General features: G+C 44.2%; 1 protein-coding gene across 1 annotated transcript in view; it reads left to right on the top strand.

Moving 5' to 3' along the window:
* The first annotated feature begins 1901 nt into the window (after positions 1 to 1901).
* Positions 1902 to 19978, top strand: part of Mcm2 (DNA replication licensing factor Mcm2) — a 34359-nt gene continuing 16282 nt past the window's right edge. The window contains exons 1-16 of the mRNA XM_089551675.1: positions 1902 to 2051; positions 3472 to 3774; positions 4347 to 4516; positions 4630 to 4718; positions 5723 to 5897; positions 6788 to 7007; positions 7556 to 7763; positions 10410 to 10544; positions 11986 to 12177; positions 13178 to 13271; positions 14229 to 14479; positions 15528 to 15692; positions 16135 to 16209; positions 16549 to 16641; positions 17796 to 17966; positions 19236 to 19418. Of these exons, the coding sequence (XP_089407801.1) occupies positions 3506 to 3774; positions 4347 to 4516; positions 4630 to 4718; positions 5723 to 5897; positions 6788 to 7007; positions 7556 to 7763; positions 10410 to 10544; positions 11986 to 12177; positions 13178 to 13271; positions 14229 to 14479; positions 15528 to 15692; positions 16135 to 16209; positions 16549 to 16641; positions 17796 to 17966; positions 19236 to 19418 (2490 nt within the window). The 5' untranslated portion in view covers positions 1902 to 2051; positions 3472 to 3505. The remainder of the gene's footprint in view (positions 2052 to 3471; positions 3775 to 4346; positions 4517 to 4629; positions 4719 to 5722; positions 5898 to 6787; positions 7008 to 7555; positions 7764 to 10409; positions 10545 to 11985; positions 12178 to 13177; positions 13272 to 14228; positions 14480 to 15527; positions 15693 to 16134; positions 16210 to 16548; positions 16642 to 17795; positions 17967 to 19235; positions 19419 to 19978) is intronic.

Below are 19978 nucleotides of genomic sequence, written 5' to 3'. Positions count from 1 at the left end.
TCGACTAAAGAACTACAGTTGCGTGAAAGTTTCAAGAACAGCACAGTCTTAAGCCACCACGGGTACATAGATTTGTCTCCCACTAACAAAGAAGGATGACAACACTAAGAATTTTTGACCCAGTTCACCATCAAGGGATCCGACTGGCAACGGGAGTTTATAATCAGTCATTAAATTTCAAGTTGTTAGCTTATTTGGGAAACATTTGTACAGAGGGCAAAACACATGCCTATAACGACCGAACTGTCTCTTCAGCACCTCCCAAAGCCGCTGCGATCAGGAAGTAAAAAAAAAAAAAAAATGAAGAAATCTAAGAGTTTAACTACTCATGCTTACATCCAGACCATCTTTAACGAAATGTTACCGCTAGATACCGTGTGCTCAGCCCGAAACATGCCTGAAACACGCCTATAACGTGTTCTAGGCAAGCGTTTTGCCACATTCATTCCTTTGTTTCTTGAACACGACGAGTTTAAAATCTTTTTTATTTTTCAATGGTTGCTTGTTGTGGAAATGTTTGTGTTGCCCAGTATTTTCTCTCATTTCGACTAACGACGTTAGGAAAGTCTACCAAGATTTTATGTATTTTTCAGCTTCGTTTCTTCATTGATTTACTTAGCATCTTACGGTCATTTTGATTTAGCGTATTCGCTCGACTAGAGACAAATAAAATTGATGTTTACACATACAGCCTCTTCGCCTGTGCAATCTCTTACCATGGAACATGCGCAAGAGAGGGGGGGGGGGGAGGAAGAGAGAGGAACGAATAAAAAAGAGATAGGGTGCTAATTTGACTCAAGTCCCCTCCGGAAGATTGAAAACTCTGCATCTATGCAGGCTGTCGGTGTCTGTGACGTATCGTGACGGCCAAAAACTGCCTCGGCGGCATCGTCGTCGTCAGAATTGGATCATTTTGGTCGCTTTTCTGAAACAAGGGGACTACCGGCTCATTCATACAACGATCTCTGGACGCGATATAGCGGATATTGATCGAAGAGGCGACGACGACGAGTTAGCAACTCATTGACCATGAGTTCCAAGAGCGGGAGAGAACTGCCTCGGGTTTCGCCGAGTGGAGTCGGAGCAGAGCGCTGCTCCACGAATCGTAACCTCACTATTATATCGTCTTGCCCAGTTATCGGTCATTAAAACTCGTTTCTACGTAACTGTTGTTAATTGACAGCCAGCGACGGACAAGACACACCCTTCACCGACGGTTGGCGGGAAGCTGTGTGAGGGACTTTGAGCTTCGGAAGCTTTCAGTTATAATCTTTTTTTTTCAGTTGGCCCAATTTCCGACGCGACAAAACCAGTCCAAACCTACACATTTCTAATTTTCGTTCCATTCTCCTTGCGTAGGAACTTAATTCGCGTTTAAATTTCCCGGGCCCACGTCGACATTCTCGCAAAACAAGTAGCGGCAAACACAAAACTAGCAAACACCCTTTACAGACCTAATGTGTGGTGATGACGACTAAAAAAAGAAAGAACATTATTGTGCGAAATTGTTAATTTGTGATTTGCATCATTGCCATGGCAATGAGGCCGGTTATAGCTAACCGCAACCACAACTGCAATAGAAACTACCTCTCGCTGGGAACCCTGAAAGCGTGCCTGCGGCATCATTTTGAGCGTGGTTTTGAGGATGATTTACTTAACCACGCTTTATCCAGACTACATTAACCTTTCAAACTAGGTGTAGTAAACACGACGCAGCCAGTTCTCTCCTTTCTCCCCCCACCATCTCTTCTTTCGCTTTTTTTTTTTTTTGCAGTATATTGGATTCGCGCGCTCGCTTGAAGTGCTTTGCCCATTCATAGCTGCCTTTTATTGACCTGTGCAGGGTGCCGTACCTGGTGATTTTAGCGGCTCATTTGTGTTATAGAACGCAAATGTGAAAAGGAAATCCGCTGTTATTGTGCATTATATTTCAGATCGTAGGGCGTCAGCCAGCGACATTACACTTCGCGCTGTCATTGGTCGAATCACGTATTGTTCCGCCGCTTTTCCCGCGCTTTTCAGCCGGCCTTCATCCATTGAGCGCGAAGTTGGTGAGTAGCGGCAGGGCATTTATTATTAGAGGAATTATTGAAAAACCGTGCACAGAGTGTGTGGCCAGAGTAATAGTTGTATCTGAACCTGAACTGCGGTCTCGGGAGCTACTGACGAACCCAGCTTACTTCTTGAAGGATGTACAGCGGCTTGTGGGCTCTTTAACAATGGCCTTTAAATGGTAGCACATGGGCGCTTCAATATAACCTGAGGCACATAACCTGTTAGCACGAAGAGTGCTCACTACCTGCTTGCTTTAGTTATGCTTGGACTGCAACGCCTAATAAATGCATTGACAACAACCAGGCAACAAGTGCGGTACCGGAAGGGACATAAAACAAACGTGAACAAACTTCCGATAAGTTTCTTGGAGAGACTCCTTTGTGCCAAGCCTGGTGATTTGCAGTTGACGAAAGGTCAAACGGGTGGGAAAATGTCGCTTCTTGGCTTTCATGGCCTCTGCGTCTTCACGTTTAGTATTCACAGGCGTATTCCTGGTCACATATGAATTCACTTTATAACTACGTAAAGCGTTGTTTGGAGATATCGCACTCCGTGATGCGCTTGTATGCGTGCCATCGCAGTACAGATTCGAGCACTCGATGATGTGCGTGAAAGAAAAAGATAATAAAAGTAGTTTTAGCTGATCCCAAGACGCACGCTTTGTTTCTGTTTGTTGCAGCGTGAATGGAAAATCGCTGTCGCTGGAACACTTCATAAATCGTGTTGCTCGACTTGGCGCTGATCCGATTTCTGTGTTCTTGATTTTGGTAGCATTTGTAGCTCATTATATGCATCTCGCACGACGCTGATCTGTAATAAAACTGAAAAACCACTTCTGAAGTTTTAGCGAAGCCCAACGGGTGTGATCGTCATCCTTTGGCGGTCAGAAGCATGTTTCGCGCGCATAGCTGCGCAGGCTTTATCGTCATTAATTTTTGTTTGTTTTTAGCTAGTGATTGTGACATTGTTACTGCATTATCAGCGGTATGACGTGCAGTGGTAAAAGCTCAGCAGCACAGCTGAAATTCTGGATACACAGGCGAACAGTTTTGTGCCGCTCGCACAGATCAGTTATACTTGAACATCACTGAAGCTACAAGCAAACAATTCAAGTTTAGGCGCCACACTACCAATATTTGCATTCTTTTCGCTTTGCCCAGAGGTTCTTGCACTTTGCTTAAAATTCGCTTTGCCTTGTATTCTATGATGTGTCGTCCCATAAAATTCTTGAAGTGGACATCACTCAGTTTCTTGTAGTGGTAATTGGTGCTTAATTAACTGTTACTGTTTTATATGTCAAGATAGGTGCACAGGTACACTTGTACTTGTTCATTGAACGTAGAGAAAGTTCTGATCAGAAGTGTTTGCTCTCTTCAAGCTCTTCCTACATTTTCCATTTTACCTTGTTCCTGACAGACTGGAGAAGTTGCCAAGCCAGTAAGAAGGCAAGATGTCAGACAACCTTCGTTCCCGGAGCAGCAATGTGGCGTCACCGCCTTCACGAAGCAGCAATGTGGCATCACCGCGCTCCAGGAGCAGCAACGTTGTTGTTGCATCCTCACCACCCGACGCTGGCACTTCGTCGCCAGGCCGGGACCTCCCACCTTTCGAAGATGAGTCTGAACTGCTTGGTGGGGTCGGCAACGAGGAAGATGACGTCCGTCGCGATGAGGAGCAAGAGGAGGATGGGGAAGAACTGTTTGGAGACAACATGGAGGAGTGAGTAGTTTGCTTACTTTTCGTCATGATTCTTTTTTGCTTCCAGGGTTGACGTTAGGCGTTGCTTACTTGTTGATGATCGAGCAGACTTCGCTGAAAATCTGCCATCAGATTTCTTTGTCGCAGTAGCAACAATGGAAATAAGTTCAAAATAAAGACTCCATGGTAATCGCATTGAGATAAAAATGACTTAATGCAATTAAAGTTTTGTTATGGGAAAAGCATAGATTTGGGAAGCAAGAAAGGGCACACATCTCTGTCTCTTCGCTGCTCTGTACGTGTGATGCTGCACCAACTTAGCAAACCACACAGGTTGTCAAGTACAGTTGAAGTGTGCTGAGCAAAATCATGATGATACTGGTGCAGAAATTTGTGCCTACACTGTTGTACTGTAGCTGGATGCAGACCTAAACAGGCAGTTTTGAACTGCTTCAAGTCTTTTGTACGCTTGACACTTGATCATTTGCAGCAGCAAGGGGTATGTCACCTGCTTAGCGGAGTATCGTGTTGCTAACCTGTCTGTTCAGTGCAAGCATGATGGTTTAAACTAATTATTATTTTCCCTTTTTCAGCGACTACCGACCGATTGCAGCATTGGACACCTACGACCCGCAGATGCTCGATGACTCAGAGTACAGTGCCATGTCTGAGACAGAACGCAGGGCTGTTGAAGATGAGCTTCGCCAGCGAGATCGTGCGGAGGGTCGCGTCACTGGTCGCATGCGACGAGGCTTGCTTTACGGTTAGTTCATTTCCGTCCGTGTATTTTGCTTCATATAGCACTGTGAAACATTTTGCTGATGTTCTGTGAATAGAGCATTCAGGTGTGCGCTCTTTATGTTTGATCACCAACAGATGAAAGCAGCAGCGAAACTGACCGGCCTGTTCGCAGGAGACGGTTGGCTGAACGTGCAGCTGAAGGTGCTTTCTCTGAGGATGAAGATGTAAGCAGTTTTTGGCACTTGAGTAGCGTTTTGTATATATGTTTTTTTTAATGCTGCCATTGCTAGGAGCTTTCTGCTTGTGTCCAAACTAATCAGCTGTATCCCATGAATGGGTCTTTTGTTTTTGAAGGCGTATTCCTTAACCACTGTTGTGACATATTTTTGCATGTTCCTTATACCACGTTATAAGTATAGCTTCTTTCTTTTTGTATGTGTTGTGTACAGCTTACAGATGCCATTCCTTGTACCTTCTTTCCTGGAGTTGCATAGTCGCCATATCTGCTGTTTGTGTAATATGTGCTCCAACAAGCATCTGCTGGATAACTGCAGTGCTTTAGCTTCATTGGATTTTGAGCTAGAATTCAGCTAGATATAAAGCCTCGCCAACATAATTTATTACATAATTATCTGTCATGTGCAGGTAGTCTGCCTATAGATTTCTGGACACTGTTGAATCCTATCTCACTGAATTTTTTCTCAGTGCTCTGACAGTAATGAACATATTGGCCAAAGCAATGATACCAAAAGTACATCATAAGAATACTATAGCATTTACTTGAACCACTTTAGGAGCATTGATTATAATGATACTGCAAAGAGGACTTTGGTTCTAGTGCAAAATCCTGTGTCTTTTTTTTTTTTTTCACCTTCACCGGACAGAAATATTATGGCATAAATTTAGAAGGCAGAAACGAATCTTTTCATCGGTAAAAGTGAATTAATTGTGAAGTTACGACCATGTTACAGGCACTTTGTGTAGGAATTGACCGTGCTATCACTTGGCCTTTGTTGGTCAAAATGTTCTCTTTTTTTTTTTTTTTTTTTGCTGTGGGAAAAGGTGAAAAGCCTGGAAGTTCCTGTTCGTGGTAATTCACGGTGATGGAGCTGTAAAGAGTGGAAGAACAGTTGAAAACAAAACTCTCCATTCATGAAGTCCATAAAGCTTTCGTTGTGATGCAGGCAGAGCATTTTCACATACATCATCCTCATTCTCTGCTTCCTAGATGGTCGAGAGTATTGAGAACCTGGAAGACATGAAGGGCCACACTGTCCGAGAGTGGGTCACCCAGATTGGCCCCAAGACTGAGATCTACAACCGTTTCAAGAACTTCCTGCGCACATTCGTTGATGAACGTGGCCACAACCTTTACAAAGAGAAGATCAGGCAAATGTGTGAAGGTAAGTCTGTCTTCACCTCTTTTACACTTACTCTTTTTTTCCCCTTGTCGGTCATCATAGCAACCATGTCAGCACCGGAGCATCTAAGTGTCGTTGGGCTGTTGAGTTTGGAATGTCTGGCGAATGGTGACAAAAACCGGATTCATTGTGCATTTGAGAAATTTAATCAGTCATTATACAAAGAACCCCTGTGGTCCTGCATGTCTTTGTCTATATACTTTTTCCTTTTTTCTTCCCAAGTTTTGTTAGTCTGATGAAGTTCATATGAGGTTTATGTCCTGGCTTCTTTTATTGCTGTAGTTGTGCACATCTATTTGGTTCAGCTCTAGTTCACATACCTTTGCCTTTGTACATGCTGGTTCATTATTCTGGCATAACAATAACATTTGTGCTCAAAAACAGATGCTAAGGACATAGAAAGAGGTCAGACACTGCTATTTTTATGTAAATAACATTTTTTGATGTCTAGGCTCTGCAGTGGCTCATTGGCTTTAGTGTTTGTTAAGATGCTGAGCATGAGTACATGGGTTCAGTCCTGGCCATGACAGTCAAATTTTTATGGAAGCAATATGCTAAAACACCTTAACTTCGATTTTGGTGCACCTTATGCAACCCAGGTGGGGTGTAAATCGATCCAGAACCTTCCACTACAACGTCCCTTTTAGCCTGGGATGTTGCTTTGGCATGTAAAAAAGAATTACTTGATAAATCGGTCTTTTGTATACTTACATGGGCTTATTTTCGCGTTTTTTTACCTTGCCATTGTTAACACAGTTGACGACCATTTGAGCCTAATGCATCTGGCATCTAAATTTCGTTTAATTTAGCCATGTGTCAACCTGGAAGGGTTATTGCATTCATTCACTGTTGTGTTCCTATGTTGCTTGCAGAGAATAAGCTCAGCCTGGAGGTCAACTACAACACTTTGGCTCAGGCGGAACAGGTCTTGGCCTACTTCCTGCCCGAGGCTCCTGCAGAGATGCTGGTCATCTTTGATGAGGCAGCCAAAGACATTGTCCTTGGCATGTTCCCACAGTATGAGCGCATCACCCGGGAAATTCATGTACGCATCACAGACCTGCCTCTCATCGAGGACATCCGTAGCCTCAGGTGAAATCGTTTGGCCCGATTTTTTTCTGTTCACTTGCTCACTCTACATGTATTGCACTGGTTGTCGATTTCATTCCTTCAGTCATGAAAACTATTCAGTGCCCATCATGTTGGCTGCTTCTCCGTTTATTCTTGTTTGTTTGCACTTCTTCACTCAGATGTGTGTGACCAGCAAGCTGGAAACAAACATTTAAATCAAAACTTAGCGCTAGTTCTTCCACCAGTCCATTTCATTTGTTCATTTGTGTGACCAATCAGTCATAGGTTCACTTAGTTATCTTTTCAGTAAAGTATTCATTAGTGCAAAGACGATAAAAAGGCTTAGTAAGCCTGCAACCTGCCACCGAGATCGTGCACTCTTCATTTAAATTCTTCTTGTCTGTAGTCTCGTCCAGTTGTCAAGGAAGATGGTGAAGGGGAAGGTTAGGAAAAAAAAGATTTAATTTTTATAAAGTCCATTGTAATGTTATGTAATAACTAGTCTCGTGACTTGTTCAACATAATGAGCTGCTCTTTTACTAGCGTGCCATGTTCACCGTGCGCTTCAGGCAGCTCCACCTGAACCAGCTGGTGCGGACGGCCGGTGTGGTGACCAGCACCACCGGGGTGCTTCCGCAGCTGTCGCTGGTGAAGTACGACTGTGCCAAGTGCAGCTACGTGCTGGGTCCTCTGGTGCAGTCACAGAACCAGGAGGTGAAGCCAGGCTCCTGTCCCGAGTGCCAGAGCACGGGGCCCTTCACAATCAACATGGAACAGGTCTGTTTCCAACTGAATCTTGAAAATTTGATGAACCATCCTGTGGTTTGAGCGGGTAGTTATGGCGGAACACTGACAACACCACCAGCAGCTTTTGTGTGCATTGGCAGGTAGAATGACTGAAAACATAAATGGACAGAATAGGTGTAAAAATGTTTTGGTGGTTCTGTGTGTGTTCCTATGTTTTGTAAATTTGCACTGTTCTCCAAGGCGCAATAAAAAAGTTTAGATATTAGGTCGAAAATAGTATTTAATGCATGAAAAAGAAGTTCTGATCCTTCAAACCAGCTTGCAGCAGAACTTGTTGCAAGGTGTGAACTGCTGTTTCAAATTTTGCGTGCTCAGGTCCACAAGTTCGTGAGTGCTGGATAGAGCACAGGCAAGGAGTAGTAATGGTAAAGGAATCTCTGCAGTGTATTCTCTGATGCGGCCATAGGCATTGCAAAGAATTATTTCAACAATTGCTGTACATTGTAACAGTAGGGGATGCGCTTTTGTTGTCATGTGAAATGTAAGAAATGTTTAGATCCTCCACCAACTTAGAAATTAAGTGCGCTTCTTGTATGTTGCCTCTTTAGAAAAGAATTGTACTACCGTATTTACTCGCATAATAGGCGCACTTTTTTTTCCAGAAAATCCGGCTCAAAGTTCGGGGTGCGCCTATTACGCGGGGTAAAATTTCCAGAAATTTCTTGACTTGCAAAATTGAACATACCGCATAAACGCACCCGTGTACGGGCCGCATCCTGTTTTCCCGAAGGAAATAATTAAAAAAAATATCCATGTAAGGGCCGCACCCAAACTTTCCGCGATCCATGCGGAAATAGCCATCAAAATGCACACGCCGTGGCCTCCGCAATCGGCTCCGGTTGCGAGCAACGCACGCTTGGTCGCGGAGGCCACACACGCGCACAGGAGCTTCCAGGTGCCGCCCACAGATAGCGCCCAAGGTCAAGCTTATCATCATCATCAACTTTTTCGTCCGCTGTGAGCTTTCACTATCTATATCGACATCAGCATCACCAGCTCCAGTTTTTTTATGGCTGTCAAAGGGCCGGTTTCTGTCGTAGCGTGCGGTAGCGTGTTAGCTCATCGTAGTTGTGGCTTTCTTGCGCTGTCGCTGAGCGTTGCTATTATAGCACGACGGACAAGCGCCCTAATAGCTACACGGCTGGGAGTTAGATCTCGAACACGGCAAGCGTGCGGCAGGCCGGAAAATACGACGTGGCCGAGAAGTGCGGCAGTTGCGACTGCGGAGCGCCTAAATTTTCGTATGCGACTCCTATCGCTGTGGTTTTCGGGGTCCTAAGTCGGGAAGATTTCCGGCTGATGAAGCTTTCCAAACAGACGTTTAAAGTAAGCATCCGTGAAAACTGTGTGTGGCTGTTCCACGCGATGTCGTTGTACGGGCTGTGGATCGCAGCATCTGCGACGGCAGTAGCACTAATGAGGACTAGTAGTAAGTTCAGCAAAAACTTTGTTAAAATAAAGATTGTGGGGGTGGGGAGGCGTCCGCTTGCAATCGTGTAAATACAGTACTGATCACAGTGCCAAATTCGGGGTGCGCCTATTATGCGCGGAAATAAAAAAATCTGATTTTTCGCGACCGAACTGGGGGTGTGCCTATTATGCCAGTGCGCCTATACGCGAGTAAATACGGTATACAAAACTTCTTTATCATGAGTCATCACTGGGAAGTTTGAACCCCCTGCAGGTCTGGTTTCACATTTTGCTGCCTTTGAAATGCCACAGTTGCAACTTGATGGAAGTGCAGTGCAGAAATGCCCTTGTACTGACGTTTTGGTGGCATTAAAGAGCCTCACTTTAAAAGCAACCTGCAGCCCTTCTCTACAGGTGCTTCATGAGCACATAAAACAAAGAAAGATTAAATTTGGTTTAAGGGGGGACACTGGTCTTGAAAAAAAAAATTTTATTAATGAAGTCACAGTTACGAAATCTTCAGGGAATATGTATTTTTGTGTGCCGGTTCTAAATATGTCATTTAATTTCATCTGAAACAATTCCTTGAGCACTTATGCACTTTTTATGCCAGTATTCTGCGGAGAGTTTTGAAGAAAATTTGCTGCGGGAAACTCTCTGAAATGTATGCCATTGGGTTCTCTTGACACCAAGGAATACAATAAGGGTGAAATTGTCTTCCTGCCTATCATAGAACTTAAGTTATAGAGTTTTGAAGTTGTCGCTTCAGAAATGAGAAGGAAAATGTGTATTTCTGTGTGTGAAGTGGCAGCTTCAGTACCCCTATTACTCAAGTTCTATGAGAGCCAGGAAGACAATTTCACCCTTATTGTATTCTTTGGCGTCGAAAGAACCCAATGGCATGCATTTCAGCGAGTTTCCTGCAGCAAATTTTGTTCAAAACTCTCCGCAAAATACTTGCATAAAATGTTCATAAGTGCTCAAGGAATTGTTTTACATGAAATTAAATGACATATCTAGAATCAGCACACAAAAATACATAAGCCCTGAAAATTTCATAACTATGACTAAATTAATAAAATTTTCTTTTCAAGACCAGTGTCCCCCCTTAAACCTTTGTGTAAATCGGATGTCCTGTTTGTCTTTTGGAGGTACACTTTGCTGTTGTTGGAATTGCTGCTGACTCGTTGGTGTTGTGTGTTCCAGACCATCTACCAGAACTATCAGCGCATCACCATTCAGGAGAGCCCTGGCAAAGTAACGGCCGGTCGCCTTCCTCGCTCCAAGGATACCATCCTCCTGAGTGACCTCTGTGACTCGTGCAAGCCGGGTGACGAAATTGTGAGTGCAATGAGGCAGCTGCAAGTTTTGCTGTCATGGGTCTCGCTGTGATTTAAAAGTTTAACTACCACTAGCTGTAGCATCAAAGGATCTTTGGACTGACCAACGCAATTACGTGCAGCACAGACACTAAATTGAGACTTGCTTATTTTTGAATCCCACAGCGAGACTGTCAGCTGTTACACGAATACCCGCATGCCAAAGCGGCTACTTTTATGGACTGGAGTTTGTGGACGGTTTGCTTCGTGTTTGCCTTGTATAGTTGTTTAGCTTCTAAGACATGGAGATTTATTTCGAAGTGGCTAGAAATCAACGACCATTGCTGCTTGTATTTGCTTGAGAAAAATTGCTGTATAGTTTGTGAATTTTTGGCAAAGCAGCGCTACAGGCACATATGTAGAAAGAACAGATGGCATATCCTTAGTTATTGCACTGTCATTACAAAGAAATGCTATGAACCAATTCAGCTGACAGTGCACATTTTTAAAATTTGATAACAGTAGCAGCTAAGCTTGGTTGTAATGAACCTTCATGTAAGGAATTCCTCGATGAATGCATTAAATGCGTTCCTCTGTGCCTAGTCGTCTGTGCGTTGTCTGCTCGCAGCATACATAGATAGGAGTATAAATGGAAATAAGTGTATGTACGCTTACGTGCGCTGAACGCGATCATTTTGCGGGACATTGTGCTGTTTGTCACATTTGCACTTTTAGTTCAGCGTATGCAAATGGGGACTCAACACGATGAGCTCGTCCTAGTGGCATCATCTGGTTGTTAGAACTCAAAGCGTTTTTGTCAACAAGCCGACGCTCCTCTTTAGTACTAGAAGCAGCAAAATCGTCACTCGAAATAAAAAATAAAGCATGTTTATAGCTCATACATTTCGTTATAGGCAAGATAAGACGGAGCAAAATCCTGGTGCTTAATTTATATACAGTGAATGTACTGAAAATGGCAGTGACACCGGTGAATTCAGTCCGAGGTGAGGGCTCCTGCTTCGAAGGGCACTGCCATTTTGTAAACGAAATTTTAGAGCATGCAAGGGTTGCGCATGCTAAACGCAAAGAAAAGCATGCGTACCGTGAGTGTACGTTAAGGCTCGATACAAAAAAGCATTCACCGCATGTGCACTTTAAAGCACGCTATTTCATATGCCCGTACTTTTAATTTCTTCGGAAGTATTTGCTGTAAACATTTTCAACATGATTTTGCCTACATTAATTTCTTACTTTGGTTTCCTGTTGCTTTTTCCTTTTGAGCCCTCACGCAAAAACTGCGTGTAACGAAAAATCGTGGACTTTCCTCAGTTTTGTTATGTCCAGGTTTTACTGCACCTTTAATTCAGCTTGCTTTTATGTCGAGCCTCTGATTTCAGTCGAAACAGCCTTTTTTTTTTCACGTGTGGAATTCATTGTAAATGCGGGTGTACTATGCTTCTCAGGAGCTGACTGGTGTGTACACAAACAACTACGACGGTTCCCTGAACACTGCCAATGGCTTTCCCGTGTTTGCGACCGTCATCATGGCCAATCATGTGCTCCGGAAGGACGAGAAAGTTGCTGCCAGGCACCTGACTGACGACGATGTGCGTCGCATCTTGGCACTCTCCAAGGACGAGAGGGTCGCCGATCGGGTGAGTGTAATTTGTTGGCGGATGTTGTTTGCTTAATAAAAGCCGGCGTAGGCAACCTGCACTGCCCAGGCAACGCTGCAGTTGTTCCACTGCACACCTAAAAATTGCTGCCGTTGGCCGCCTGGGCCACTAAAAATACTGGACCGTAATCGAAACAATCAGAAGCGCGTGTGTGGCTGATAACACTCCTTGCCTGAGCGCTCCCGGCGTAGCCGATTCAGCTGAGACACTCCACACACATTTTCGTCACAATGTGGAAACAAGTGCTCACAGGAAGGTGGTGTGGAAAAGAACTACAGGGGCACCAAAAAATGCTTGCTTTTCTAGCTAGGGTGTGTGTTATGGCGTTGCGATCAGCACGGCAAAATTAGCGCAGATTACAAATAGGGTGGTAGTATGTAATACTTATACAACAGCTGTATCTTACCGGTACTCGCCTATGGGGCAGAAACGTGGAGGCTAACAAGGAGGGTCCAGCTTAAGTTAAGGACTACACAGCGAGCTATGGAAAGAAAAATTATAGGTGTAACATTAAGAGATCAGAAGAGGGTGGAGTGGGTGAGGGAACAAATGCGGGTTAATGACATCCTAGTTGAAATCAAGAGGAAGAAATGGGCTTGGGTAGGGCATGTAATGTGAAGGCAAGATCCTTGGGTAGCAGAGTGGATTCCAAGAGGAGGCAAACTTAGCAGGGGACGGCAGGAAATTAGGTGGGCGGATGAGATTAAGAAGTTTGCGGGGATACAGTGGCCGCAAATGGTATGTTACCTCATACATGTTTGTGGATGTACAATTTGGGCACATCCTTACTGCAAAGTCACATAAAGTAGAGCACAAATTCTGAGAATAAAATGTGTACTGTCAGTTTACAAGAATGCATGCAGGCCTCAAGGTTGCAAGTTTGCACTTTTTGATGGCTAGCTGCTCCCCTTCAGCATATCTCCACGCTTGTGGTTGATTCTGGTTTTTTTCCTTGCTGCATGCAACCAACCTCTTGTAGATTATTGCCAGCATTGGTCCCTCAATCTATGGCCATGAAGAAATCAAGAGGGCCCTCGCACTTTCCCTGTTTGGTGGAGAGGCAAAGAATCCCGGTGAGCACCCTGTCTTTATTTTACTCCTATCTTTGTCTGTTTTGAAGTTCCGAAAGTTGGCGGGTCTCGGGAACTGAGCCTATTTCTATTGTTTCTTTTGTGCATTGACATGATTCGCTTGCGGTGTGCATAGCAGATCACGCCTTGTTTGGGATTAACATGTAAACAGAGTAAGAATGTGTTCCATGTGTTCTTTTGAGAGGCTTCATGCAGACGTGTGGTGCTATCATTCTGTCAGCATGAGATGTTCTTGCAACATGAGGTTGTGCTAGCATCAGGAATGTTTCAGTTTTCTGAAGAGCTACAGTAATTGTTAGAGCTGTTACAATGAACACTGAAGTAAGAAATGAACTCTGCATTTTGCTGGTACTATCTTCTTTGGGTGTGTGGCTGTTGTGTCCCCTTTTTTGTTTTACTAGCTAACCAGTCCACTCATCAGATAGTTTACCACATTGCCTTGGAGTCTAGCACCCTTCCTTCACTTCCTTCATAATCTCCAATGTCGCAAACTGTCAGTTTCTGAAGTTTTCATAGAATGGACAGGCATTGGAGAAGGTGCAATTTCAAAGGTGTAAGGGTTGCTTGAAATCGTAGCCTGCTCAAGTTCTAATCAGTGGGTACTTTGTTGAGAACTAGCTGCCCCAGTGGCACCTGATTGTTTTCATGGGGTGAAAGTGAGTCACTTTTCTTGCCTCCGTTTTTCATTGCTACCCACCGTGTTTGCTTGGTAACTTCAGTGTTCGGCTACTGATCCCAAGACTGCGGGATAGAATCCCAGTCACGGCGATCGTCTTTCGATGCAGGTGAACTGCAAGATGCCCATGTTCTATGTGATGTCTGGGCAAAAACCCCAGAGGTTTTAAGTTAATCAGGAGCCCTACTCTACGGTGTCCCTCATTGGCAATACTTCGCTTCAAAACATTAAAGCCCGCAATTTGCAATTTCTTGTCGTTGCAGGTCAGAAGCATAGAGTCCGTGGTGACATCAACGTCCTCGTCTGTGGTGATCCTGGCACAGCCAAGTCGCAGTTCCTGAAGTATGTGCAGCAGATTGCGCCGAGAGCCGTCTTTGCCACGGGCCAGGGTGCCTCGGCCGTGGGTCTGACGGCGTACGTCCAGCGCAGTCCCGTCACTCGCGAGTGGACGCTTGAGGCCGGTGCTCTGGTCCTGGCTGACAAGGGCGTCTGCCTCATCGACGAATTCGACAAGGTCCGTAGCCATTGGCAGGGGTCTGATTTTACAGCTGGCCGTGTGAAATTGGAAACACGTTTCTTCTTGGGATCGGTTCATCATTTCTTTATGTGATGTGATGGTTTTAGGGTTATGTTTTAACCTCTGCATATTCTTGCCACGTGTTCTCACAAATGGCACTTGTTTGTTTCTTCTCTTCGTTCCTGTCCTTTCCACGATTTTCCAAAACTTATTGGTTAAAGGGGGATAAGGGCCTTAAAAACTTGTTTTTATTGCTGGAACTTGCTTGAACTTGGCATGCCGTTGTATCATAGAATGTTATTTCAAATATCTCACCTGGAAAGAAATATATGGCAAAATGGCATCCCAATTGGGGCTTTGTGTTAATTTCTTAGTAAAAAAAAAAAAAATATTTTTTTAAGGAGTGTAGACCTTTCCAAAGGTACATCCTAAAGCTTTCCTTTTTTCCTTTTAACATGATAGAGTTGCAGTTAAGTAGAGCTGGGTTTATTACTGCCACATTGCTTACATTGTGTTTTCTTTCCAACCTTGTTATTTATTTATGACCAACAAAATGACTTTATAGGCATTTCGTTAGCTTTAGGATGTGTGGTGGGCCTTTGCAAATCTCTGCTTATTTTTATAAAAGCTTTTTTTTTTTTCTGGGGAATTGCCAAAAAGGCCCGTAATTCATAACCTAGTTAGGATGTGTTATTTTGACATGTATTTCCTTCCGGGTGAGATATTTGAAATCTAAATGTATATTCAAAATACATGCATACTCAGTTTCAGCAAAATATGTTGATAAATATAAGAAAATTTTAAGACCTTCCTTTTCCTCTTAAACTGGGAGCAGCATCAGGGGCTAACTAGCTGCTTAAAGTGCAGCAGACCTAGTCCTTCGCTTTGCTACGGGATTTGTACCATCTAGTTGTGGGACGACATTTAAAGAGTGAGAGAAGCAGCAATAGGGACAGTTCTATAGCTGTTACTGTTGCTTCTTCACTCCAATAAATGCAGAATAGTCTGCAAGCTTCTAACGTACTGGAATGAAACTGTGTTGCAGATGAATGATGCGGACCGGACGAGCATCCACGAAGCCATGGAGCAGCAAAGCATTTCCATCTCCAAGGCGGGCATTGTGACGTCCCTCCAAGCACGTTGCGCAGTCATTGCTGCGGCCAACCCCATTGGGGGCCGCTACGACCCATCCTTGACCTTTTCTGAAAACGTACGTAGTATTCAAGGCTTCCTCTTCGTAGAATTGCGCAGATGTAGTCAGTGTTGCCTGGGTAGTTTGCCAAGTTTTGAGGCAATGCTGAACGCTTTCAGCTTTAACTTTTTGGTTTCTTTGGTGCAGAGTGCAGCAGTTTAATGAAAGCTTGCTGTAACCAAGTGTAGTACTATGAGTTAAGTGTAATTTTCTACTTTGGCTGACTGTACTTTAGCTTCCTGATGTATACTATCAAAAGAGCATGGCATTTTCTCCTGCTTTGTTGGCATGCATGTTCATTCAAACGTTGACAGGGTGATTCATTTTCAGTATTTGATTGATGAGCAGATTGTAGTCTCTTGAGGGTCATCAGTGGAGTTTTCATTTGCCATGCAATCAGTCATTACAGTGTTTAATTAGCATGTGAAATCTGCATTATGTTTTTTTTTCTTTTCTTCAGGTTGATTTGACAGAGCCCGTCCTGTCTAGGTTCGATGTCCTCTGTGTTGTGAGGGATCAGGTGGACCCCGTTCAGGTGAGAGGGCTCAGATTTTCTGCCAGCAGCTGTGTGTTATTCAGTCTCAAGAATAAAGATGCTTTCAGCAAGATAAGCAAATGGCTTGACAGGGAACCAGTTTGGGCCTGTAAAGCTGAAGTTGATATTTCAGAAAAGGAAGCTGCGACAATCTTGCTTAGTAGTACTTGCCTACTTACCGTGTTCCACAATTGCTGTCATTACGGTTGTGATATCTAGCTTTTTCTTGGATGTTTATCATTTCAGATGCGCTTATTGGGATCTGTCTGCTTGAGAAACTACAATTTCCGATCCTGGCAAAATGTCATTCACACCGTTCTTTGTTTCTTCCACACTTAGGATGAAAAGCTGGCCCGGTTTGTTGTTGACAGCCACATCCGCCACCACCCCAGTGGGAACAGTCCAGATGACGCGGATGACTCGATGGAGCAGGTCTGTTGCAGTTTTGCTTTAATGCATTTAAATACCATCTGGGCTATTTAATTTAAAGGGACATCGAAGCCAAATTGAAGTTGGCTTGCATCAATTGATTACTGTATTCTAATGACAAGGATGCTACTGCGATTCAAAATGAAGCTTTTGTAAGCTGAGAAAGGTAAAAAAAAAAATCAAGTAGAGGTAACTCTGCCACTGGCCGTTTTTGCGAGGAAACTGTGGTGCTTCAATTCATTTTCTTTGTGGGCCGATCTCTGAGGCTAGGTTACACCACCATTCACTTTCCAGTGGCGATCACGGAGTCCTTTAGGCATGATTATGATGCAAGAAGACAAGCAATGGGTGGCTCTCTGCCTGCTGCAGCATGTGCAGTTGGGCACAATGCTCAGTGAATATGTATTTCTTGGGAAGCAAAAGGATTGGGCTGCATTTGAAACAACTGAGGTGGAAAGAATTGTACTTTTGGGGTATGGGTGTATCGGCACTCCATCTGTCTCATTTTTATTCAAGGGCCACTGAGTATAAATTGAAAGTCAACCTGCATCGATAGACTTCAGCATTCTTATCACAAAGGGACCACTCACCAAAAACAGAGCATTTGTAAGCTAGAAAAGACCGAAACATAAAATACAGGTTGATTTTGCAAGTGAACTGCAGTGCCCTCAACACTTTTTGGGGAGGAACGGATCCCAGAGGCTAGGCAACGCTGCCATTCACTAAAAAACGGTGATCACAGCGTTCTTTAGGATGCAGATGTCACAAGTTCGAATCAGGTGGTAGGAAGATTTTCAAATGCGTTTTTCTCCTCTCTAAATGTGTCGTCTTCTGTTGTTTATTACAAACGTCAGCATAGACAGAAAGGGTTGTAGAAATGATTTTCACTGAGTATGAAATGAAAATGAGATGGTGCAAGTGCCCCTTTAACGGACTTGTGAACTTTACCAGCCTCTGTGCGAGATGTTTTACGTTTGTGGTATGTTTTCAGTGGTCTTGCAGACTAACACATGAAGTATGAGAATTATATCTTTCCTTTGAATGTGTTGAATGTGGTGCAGAAAGTTGGCACTTTTATGTGTGCATGTGGGTGTGGTGTGTGTTTCGCCACAGTCGTTCACCAACTGTGTGACTTGTTCTCCGCTGCTCGCTCACAGGACAGCCAGAGCCAGCGTGACGAAATCACCGACACCGGTCCCGAGAAGGTTCCCCAGGAGCTGCTGCAGAAGTACATCCTGTACGCCCGCGAGAAGGTGCACCCCAAGCTCCACCAGATGGACCAGGACAAAGTGGCCCGCATGTACAGCGAGCTGCGGAGGGAGTCCATGGTGAGAGCAGCACGCTTTCCCACCCTGCAGCACTGAAGGGCAGTGGGCTCTTCTGGGCAGCGAATGGAATGGAACTGAAGCAAGTTGTGCCATGAAACTCAAAATCTGTTCATCTCTGGTGCTGTTATATATTGGTTGCGCTGAAGAAGGTTCAGAGTACAGTAGAATCTGGATGGTACGGTCCCGGTTGATGCGAATTCGTAAAATGCCCTGGCTTAAGTGCTTTGTGTGCAGTGGTTCGAAATTCTGATGTTTCTAACAACCCCTCCTCACCCCATTGCGGATGATATGAACACGTGAGCCGCAACCGCACCCTCCACCGCAGAATATTGCATATTTTTTGTTCTCACTGTGCGGAATTTAAAATTTTTCATCGCAGAAAGTTAGTCGTGGCTAAGTTTCTTTGTGCAGTGCGAGAGTTCTCTAAGCTCCTACCACTGTTACTTTGCATGCCACCAGATGAGTTCCAGCTGCACCCACTGTGAATATTTCTTGTTCCTTATCTACTATAAGGGACATTGGTTTCCTTGAAAAACTCTGATTATATTGGCGTGACAGTGTGGAATAGCTTGCTTGTAAATGTTGTGACTGTTTGTTTTAGTTTTTTTTTTTAACTGAATTTTTGTAGTTCCTGTTTCTTTTTCTTGGGGGGGGGGGGGGGGGGGGGGTCTTTTCTTTTTTCTTGGCTCCCTTCCTTATTATGTAATATGGATATTTAGGAAAAGTGCGAACATGGACATAGTGAGGGAAGGATTGAGCCTTCCCTCACTACGTCCTTGTTCCTATTTTTGCACTCCTACGTCTTTCCTAAATATGCATCAACAAGCCCAGCTACAAGTACACTCATGGACAGAAAATTGCGGGATGCGGATTTGCGGGGAAAAAATTTTTTCTCCGCTGCCTCAGTGAACAGGCAACTTGTATTTTTGTAGCAGATGGAGCACGCATGTCTCCTCATGTTCCTATGTATTTCTGTGATCTGCTATGCTTGACCTCCCCGCAAATCCGCACTCCGCAAACTTTTGTCCATGACTGTACTTCTCAAGTAATGTGGAGTTGCTTACATACACTCAGAAGCGAAAGTCTACTCTTCTCTGAAGAGGTTTACCTTTTTGTGCAGATATATTGTGCTTAAGTCTCAGTCAGCAGTAATTTGAGGTAACATTTTATATTTCTAGTGCAGAGTCCACTTGTGAAGTTTGTAGCAGAGGGTAAACACTAGCATTGCTTGGCACTGCTCATTCACTCTTGGGCCCTGCTCTCTCGCAGGCCACGGGCAGTGTGCCAATCACAGTCCGACACATCGAGTCAATGATCCGCCTTGCGGAAGCACACGCACGCATGCATCTGCGGGAGCACGTGCTGGAGGAGGATGTGAACATGGCGATTCGAGTGATGCTCGAGAGCTTCATCAACACCCAGAAGTACAGTGTCATGCGGAGCATGGCAAAGGTAGGCAAGTCCTTTGCCTTTATGGTGCCAGATCATTTTCTGTGGTTGTAGGTGTCACCGATGGATGGATGGATGGATGGATGGATGGATGGATGGATGGATGGATGGATGGATGGATGGATGGATGGATGGATGGATGGATGGATAGGAGCGCCCCCTTTGAAACGGGGTGGTGGCAATTGCCACCATGCTCAGCTTTTCTTTATTATTTTTTGTTTACTGTGTTGGCAATTCTCATTAAGATTCTCCATCACCTTTGCCTACGGTTTCCTACAATTCTAACCTTATGCCACATCTCTGCTTTTCAGCCACCAATCCTCCAATCGCTTTTTGTTGACTTCCACTGCAGATTTATTTACATGACCATTGTTATCTTTAAACCCTAGGGCCTCAGGAAGAGTGACTGTGCCTGCATCGACATCCGGATGGATACCGTCACATTTGATTATGAGGTGTTCAATTGTTTCCACAGATCTACCACACACTGCACATGTGTCATCTTCTTCGTTAAATTTCTTTTTGTAGCTGCGCGTTCTAAGACACCCTGATCTAGCTTCAAA

The sequence above is a fragment of the Amblyomma mixtum genome, chromosome 7 (genome assembly GCF_055824585.1).
Source record: "Amblyomma mixtum isolate Tamu chromosome 7, ASM5582458v1, whole genome shotgun sequence".
NCBI classification, from domain to species: Eukaryota; Metazoa; Arthropoda; class Arachnida; order Ixodida; family Ixodidae; genus Amblyomma; species Amblyomma mixtum.
This window is presented reverse-complemented; position numbering and strand designations above follow the sequence as displayed.